The 8,229-nt window shown below is 42.5% G+C and overlaps 1 protein-coding gene across 1 annotated transcript in view; it reads left to right on the forward strand.

Annotated features, from left to right (window-relative positions):
• LOC111562889 (RNA binding protein fox-1 homolog 3-like) overlaps positions 1-6,165 on the forward strand; it is a 530,604-nt gene extending 524,439 nt beyond the window's left edge. The window contains exon 21 of the mRNA XM_023261671.3: positions 751-6,165. Coding sequence (XP_023117439.1) covers positions 751-753 — 3 coding nt within the window. The 3' untranslated portion in view covers positions 754-6,165. The remainder of the gene's footprint in view (positions 1-750) is intronic.
• Positions 6,166-8,229: the final 2,064 nt, after the last annotated feature.

Below are 8,229 nucleotides of genomic sequence, written 5' to 3' on the forward strand. Positions count from 1 at the left end.
GCACTACAAAGCCGTTTTGAAATTAAAGCCTCATCTTCTTTCATTTACTTATTTTTTCATCAGAAGCTCCATGGAGCTGCTGAAGATCACTCCGAATTAGTGAGCATCTGTCATGACGAGGGTCCTGGGACACTTGCCTTGCCTCGCCTGCCCCCAACACCCACACGCCCCGCCCCTCTTTCCTCCGCTGCCATCCAGCCCCATTACACTGAGACTTTTCACTTTGCACTGCCAAACTGCTGATCTCCACTCGTATGATTACAGCTCACTCTGATCTTTATTCTGGGGAGAGCAGTAGCACTAGTTTTGGCAGGCGTAAGGCCTCTGCTCCCGCTTCTTTTATGCCACATTACGAGAGCGGGATGAAAGCTGAATGAAGCTGTTGTGTCTCTGCACTCAAACTTCCTGCAGTTGGGTTTTAAACATTGTTTCCTTTCGGGTGTTTTTGACTCTGTCGCTATGAACTTTTCCTCCTTATAACAGTGTACACTGCATAGAAGAAAAAAGTATTGGGGTGGGGGGATTTCAAAGAAAGTGTGTTGTTTATTCCATACATTATCTCATATGTTTACTTATTTTCAAGCCTATACTTTCTAGAGCTAGATGCTCACCCCTAAAAACTTATTCAGAGAAAAATAAACTTGCACTGAACTGCTCCACACTGACTTTTCATAGCACCTCTCAATATGTATCAGAAACATAACATTCTGCATATTTACTATTCTCCCCATTTCTCTCCCCTGTTTCCAGTAAATACAAAATGAAGAGCTGTACTCAGTATTGATGGACATCACAGATGAAAACAACGAAGAGAGGAGAACTAGCTTTAAGAAAATAACACAAGACGACGAGAAGGAGTCCCCCTACTGAGGCTGGCGAAGGAAGACGGGAGGCGTACGAAGTGGCGCCGCGGCAGCGGTGTCAAACCAGCCACAAACTTGACAGACGGAGTGAGCCAGTTTCCACCAGGGACCACCTTTTTGCCGAGTAGAAAAAAGACAGAGAGAGAAGGAAAAGTGTCCCGTTATTATAAAACATTTTATTTTTCTATACTTTTGTGATTTACAATGGTAAAAAAAAAAAAAAAAGTGTATAAAGCAGTATATATGTACAAATCTGTTTTTATGTTTTTTGGTAAGGGAGATGAACAGTTGGCCCTTGATGCTGATTCTGTGGTATGCAGGAAGGAGGAGGGAGGAGCTCCCCCTCCTCTCTCTATGGCACACCGCTCTGTCGCCGAGGTCGTGTAAAAAAAAAAAAGAAAAAAGAAAAAACAAGACAAAAAACTAACAGAAAGGTGGCAGGGAGAGCTCGGCATCCAGGCAGAAGCACTTTCTACGCTGTACTTCCTGTGGGTGGAGTCAAAGGTCAACCTTCTGGTCTCACTACTCCGCCTTCTTCCTTCCAACCTCCCCGACCTCCTGACTTACTACCTTCCTTCCTTCCTTCCTTCTTGGGCCGGTGATTACGCTCTTTCCTCCGTGTTGCGGTGTCACTGGCCTCCAGCGCCTACTGTTAGCAGCGTCCCCCGTGGATACTGTCGTGATGTCACTTACTTCTGGCAGCACCATTGGGCATCCCCGCCCTCCCCAATGGGCAGCATCACTGGTTTACAGCGTTGGGGAGTGGGGGGGGTGAACCACGGCGGGACGGTGAGACGGTATAAAAAGCCGAGCCTCCCCGTCTGCCCCTCTCCACGTCCCAGCAGAGGTCACTGACTGAGGACTAGTTAGAGAAAATGGCGCAGAAGTCGCCGACTTAACTCACCTGCCAGACTCCGAGCCCAAGCCTTTGTGTCACTGCACCAACGGACAAACTATCAGACCAATGTGATGATAAGGTGCATACAACTTCCAAGGATGCACGTTTCCACCTGACGAGAATAACTCATCAACGTCCATGTAACAAATTGAATTATAATCGAATAATCCCATTGTACTACATCAGCAGGTGCATAACCAAAACACAAGCCTGAGGCATATAGACTATGTCGCTAGATAAAACATTATAGAAATACAGTAGTGCCCATCCAACGGTATCAAGGAACGAGGGCTGAAATATGTCAGTTTTTTTGTCAATGTATTCTGAGAATATTTTTTGTGTGTTTATTCTTATTTTTTTTAGTTTTCTTTTGCAGCACTGAAAACTTTTAAACAGGAAAAAAAGTTTTAATTTGGTGGAAGCGAAACCTTAATTCTTTATATCAGGAGAGTCACTGTAAACGTGTTTAATCAAGAATGTTGGTTCAGTTTTTGAATGTACTTTAATGTCTAGGGTGTCCAATAAGTATGTATTCTTTTTCTGTATATAAATATATATACATATCTATTATATGGGCTGTGGTGATGTCAGGGAATAGAGGGGGTGGGCAGGAAAGCCTCTGGCCCCCAAGCATAGATACCAGACCCCCCTCCAACTAAATATGTCCCTGATATTTACTGTAACATGTGATCATGTGTTTTATGATTGAAAGTGTGATGGTGATAGTGTGAACTGATCTTCCCCCCAAAACCCACCTTTTACCACACAAACACACACACACTGAGCAAATACTCACACATTAACAGCAAATTACACACACATACAAACATTTCTGCCCCATTCAGAGCAAAACATCACATCCTACTTTTAGCCGACAGACGCTACGGGAACAGAATCACATTCGCAGTAATTCTGGCCCGTTCATTGGAGCTGCAAAGACTTGCTAATTAGTGCAAGGTGTTGTGGGTGTCAGATAAAAAGTTTATGAATATTGATTTTTCTTTTCTTACTTGAACCAAAGTATGATTTGAACACAGTCTCAGTGCTCTTTGATCAGGAGACAGCGGGACTCAGTGATGATGGCGGAGCCCGGATGTGTATTGACGTGACCCAGATTTTATTCACTCATCACTGCCGAGGAAGAGCTCGCTTCTCTGCTAATATAACGAGCCTTGCTGATGAAGCCCGGCTCCTAGCTTCCTGCAGCAGCCTCGGTTTATGAACCGCTGTTCTCATGCTGACCCTGGTGGGCGGGCAGTTTTATTGCATATTGGAAATAACCTGCTGGCCCTGAGAAGAAACTTTTCTTTTTCATCAGAGGCAAGCAGGTTCGGGTGAAGCACAACTTTGTTTGAGAGTTCAGGGTACACTACTAAGTTAGTAGTGGTTTTGTGTGAATTATTCTAAGAAGGTAAGACTCGGTAAAGCTCCTGACTTCCTGTACAAAACTACAGTGTGTACTGTTAATATCCTGTACAGTAAATCTCACCTCACACTTCTTGATTAACTTCATCTTATTTCAGGTTAAAAAAAAATATACTTGTTCTGAATCAGGGCTCCTACCCACGCGACCTCTGTTCATCTGTAGACAGCTTTTCATATATTACAAAGAGTATCTATATCATGGCAACTAACTGTTGTGAAGTCTAATTGGGGTAAAGTCGGTCATTTGTTCTCCCATGCAGCGATCATATTCAGGCTTAGCATCTTCATACCTGTAGGTTTGTTTCTGAGAGTCACATGATTCATCTGGCCTACTTACACGACTACAGACTTGTGGTGGGTCAGAAACAACTCAGGAGCAGGTTGGAGTTTTACTTCGGTGGTAACTTCACGGGAGGCAGAGCTTCTCTAAAGGTCGATTTAATCGGCAGAGATAAAGAGCCACAGTTTTTGTTTGTTTTCTTTTTGGTTTGTGAACATTAAGGTTTGGTCACGTGGTCAGATTTTGTCCACTGAATTATCTATGCATTTTGCAACAAAAACACTTGATGTCACTTGTGATAGGCACATTTTGGAGAGAAAGCACTGTTATCTTTATTCTAGTTAGCTGCTAGCTGATCAAATCTGAAAGGATAGGGCTGGTATTATGGTGTATTTTAATTTTGTCAACAAATCTCATGAAAAGACAAAAACCAACAATGTGAGAGTTTGTCTTGCCGCTTCCCGACATCTGACTGTGTCTGTTGGTTCCTAGTGGAGACATAAGTATTTAAAAAGGGAAGCAGCTGGCATCTGTAGTTTTTAGCGAGCATTACTCAAACCTAAATGCATTTCACAACGACTGTTCAGCGGCGGATTAATCCATATTTGGTGCTCTAGAGAGTGTTTGTATGTGGAACTGAGTCAAAACAAACTACAGGGTGTGGTTGTTGTAATAATGGAAGTGCAACCGTGTGGCTACTGATGTATGGAGCTATGATGCACAAAGACACATCAGGTTTTGGTGCGACATGCAGCACTTGCGCTAAGGATATGTTTGGTTTTGGTCTGTTCATGAGATTTGAGCTGCATCTCTGCTCATTTTTAATGTGTTTGATGTCAAAGGTGAATACGTAGCATTTCTATGGGACTGTGATGCAGACATGCATGTCAGGTATTAGGCTTTAGTTTGTGCAAACTGACATTGTTGACTATTTTTAAAACAGAAGCCAACGGTTGGCAAGTTGTAACTTGCAGTGTTTAAAATAAGTAGTTATTTTACATTGTTTCTATTATTATTATTAGCCGTAGTAGTATTAAAAATAGCAGTAAGGGACTGTGTGCAATGTCATCATTTTAAATATTGTAGTGTAGCTAGCTTAAAGCTCATTTTCATCTGCAGTTCTCCAGCACTTCACAGTTAAAACAGCGATGTACAACTCTAAACATGTAAGATAATACCAAGTGCATCATTTGCTCTTATTTGTTTAAATGTGTATACAGCTTTATAGCACATAGGTGTTTGGTAGACACTGAAAACAATGTGATAAAAATGCCATCTGGCCACATTAAAGCTCAAGCTGCAGTAATTAGTACTTTGATCACTTGCTTTGGATTTCTTTTGGTTAACCGGGGGTGGAAGATCTTAACTACAAAAAAAGAAAAGAAAGAGGGCGGGAGGAAAGAGAAAACACAGCTCCCAGGCGTTTCTTTTCACATATGTGTGGTAATAAATAGTCACACACTCTCATCCTGCTTACAGGTTCACTCCTGTTCTACTAGCTTTCAGTGCATGAAGGTATTTTGTCCTATTTTTTCATTTAACAACCACAGCTCTCATGAACGCACCTCCCTTTGATAGTGCTTCACTCACTAAGCCTCATGGGAGCTGTAGTTGAATATAAAAACAAAAAAAAAAAAAGAAAATTTTATTGCCTTAGAATTTTCTGTGGCTTAATCACAGACTTATGATCAGCTATGAATATATGAAATATTGACTACGTTTTAAATGATCTCAGTAGTTGTTCGTAGTGTTGGTAGCCGCATCAGCATCAGTGGTCAAGTTTGGTGTAAGAAAATTGTTGACTTTGTTATTTTTAGGTGCTTTTTAAAAAAAATAAAAATAACTGTGGCTGTTTGTCCCTACTAGCTGGTGCATTATAGTTTACATCTGCATCCAGAGGAACTCTGCCTTTAAAAAAAAAAAAATTATAAAAAATTATAAAACTCCAGCCTGCACCTCTGCAGTGGGATGGAGCGGGGGGGCGGGGTTAAAGTGACCCTCCCTTCCTTCCTTCAGATGCCTTCAGTATAATGAACTGGTCCTGATCTTCCTGAGCACAACTGCTTGAGCTGTGATACTAGCAGGATGTCCCCTCTGAGAGTCCCCCGCTTCCCCCCCCGACTCCAACATACCCACCCCCATAGGGCACCCTCCCAACTCCCACACTCCTCCCCACCAAGCCTTCTAGTATGTGAGTCGACTGGCCCCTTTTGTATTCCTGGTGTTCTGTACATAATAACCCTCACCTTTCCTTACCTCCTCCCTTTCTCCCCCAAATGTCCTTTCAGGGGGAAAAAGAAGAAAAAGAAAAAAAAAACAAACAAAAACCCTCTGACTCCCCGAAATCTTGTATTTTGTTCTAATAATGACAAAATTTATTTATAAGGATTTTTTAAAATCTATCTCTTTCTCCTTTTTGTAAATGTTCCAGTTAAATAAAGTTTTAAAATGTTAAAAAATTAAATGGATATATCGAAAAGTTAAAAAAATGTCTCTAGAAGTCCCTGCCCCCTCCTCTGGCTCTGTACTCTGAACTTTGTGTTTTTGTTTTTTCTCTTTCTGTATGCTTCTCTTTATGTGCTTCAGATGAAGAGTTCTATTTATTATGACATTAACGTTATTATAATTATGACTAATTATTAATATTATCATCATCCTCATCATCCTCATTATTATCATTAATAAACTTGTCTACTTCAGCTCCAGAGTCTCAGTGCTGTTTTGTGGTGAGTAATGAGTTGCTGTGTGCTCGGGTCGACTGGGATTCGTGGTAACACTACAAATCCCACGACACAACATCACTGCGACGCCATATGAGATGAGCCAGGTGGAACGGGGCGGGGCCACTCTCCCAAACCCATTTGTCTTATGCCAAACCCCCTCTGGGTCCACAAGATGGAGAGCACCTGTCTGTCCCCGAAGCCGCCATTTACCCAACCGGAGAAAGACAAACTCTAAGACTGAAGCCTGCGAGTGGAAAAATGTAGACGCATGCCTTCAGGGTCCGTGTATATTTTGGCAGTTGGATTTTCCGTTCCGAAAAAACAAAAAAAACGAGTGATTAATTGATTTTCGTTTTAAAATACAAAAATTAAAATTGAAATACAAGGCGTTTTTCCTTTTCATGATCAAAAAGGGATATACGAAATTTTAAAAATGCTTTGATTTTTACGTTATATTTAAAATAACAAAAAAGTAAAATCAGTAAGAGACAGAAATGAACAAAGGTCCGTTTTTTCATTTTCTGAGACCGGAAGTGGTCATCAGCAAGTGTGGAGCCAAACAGAGTACGGTGCATAGACTGTATTTTTTTTTTGCTAGTTTTCATGGTCCAAATGAGAGATCGGGTGGCAGATCTTAAAATTAATCAATATTGAATTTTTTATAGAGCGTTAAAGTTTTGCGAAACCAGGGGGCGTGGTTACTTAACTGACAGTCCGGTCTGCAATGATTGACAGGTTCTATGGAGGAGGCAGCAGAGACTCTGCTCTCCTCGTTTGGATTAATTCTGATATAATAACTGTTCGTTTATTTATCGGTGAAGCAGCAGAACATTTTCCACAGACAGTTTTCCTGCCCGTTAACTTGTTTTAACCAGTTCGGTAAGTAAATGTCCATTCTGACGTTTTGGTCTGATGGGATCCAAGATGGCGCCACTGTGTATGGCAGGCCGTCTACCTCTGCTCCATGTTTTGCTCCTGCTACTCTTAATTTCACATTTTGTTAATAATGTGTCACCGCTGCTGGTGTATGATCGCCAGGCCCTCCTAGACTTTAGTGATTTAGTGAAAAAGCCAACGATCTGTGACTGTAGTGGACAATCAAAGACGCTTCCACCGTTCCTGGCGTCTGTGCCCCGCTACCTGCGGCGTCTACCTGTTCCTCCGCCCCGCAAACGTCGCCACAGAAAGCGGGGGAAACGAAGCGGCGTCCTTGTTCGACTGAGAGCCTACATGACGCAGTCGTCGAAGTATGATCGTCGTCACCTGCTGCGGTTTCCCAGGGAATATGACGGCTTCATCGTGCGGTGTTCCTCGGAGGTCAGCTGGCTCTGATCAGCTGTTCCAGATGCCGGCTACACACATCCCAGCCGCACGCGCGTGTCAGCATCTGCACAGGAGGCTCTGCGCAGGGAAATCTCCGCCCTGTTGCTCGTAGTTCCAAGCAAACTGACCACACTCCAATGTGCGGTCTTTAACAAATAAAACGTTTATCCTGAATGATTTCTTCTCAACACACGTGCTGGATTTCCTTTTGTTGACGGAAACGTGGATTAAACCCGGTGACGACAGCGCATTCACTGAGCTCCTCCCCCCTCGCTGCTCTTTCCTCAGCACACCGCGAATGTCAGGTCGAGGGGGCGGAGTCGCCACAGTTTTTAAGGATAATTTCACTTGCAAACCATTGCATGTAAATAATTATTCCTGTTTTGAAGTACAGTTGTTCACAGTGGAATTATCTTGTCCAGTTTTATGTGCTGTGGTCTACCGTCCACCTAAATACAACAAGAACTTTATTCAGGAGTTCTCTGAGTTCATAGCAGAGGTGGCTTCTAAATATGAACAGCTTTTAATCTGTGGGGATGTTTGTTGTCCGTCTGATCAGCTGGCCACTGATTTCAAATGTCTACTGTCATCCTTCGACCTTATTCAAACTGTGGATGGTCCTACACATGGTGCTGGGCATACACTGGACTTAATTATTTCTTATGGGCTTGTGGTGTCACTTGTTGAAATATCTGAGACTCCCATCTCAGATCATTT

Source organism: Amphiprion ocellaris, chromosome 19 (genome assembly GCF_022539595.1).
Source record: "Amphiprion ocellaris isolate individual 3 ecotype Okinawa chromosome 19, ASM2253959v1, whole genome shotgun sequence".
In the NCBI taxonomy this organism is placed as follows: domain Eukaryota; kingdom Metazoa; phylum Chordata; class Actinopteri; family Pomacentridae; genus Amphiprion; species Amphiprion ocellaris.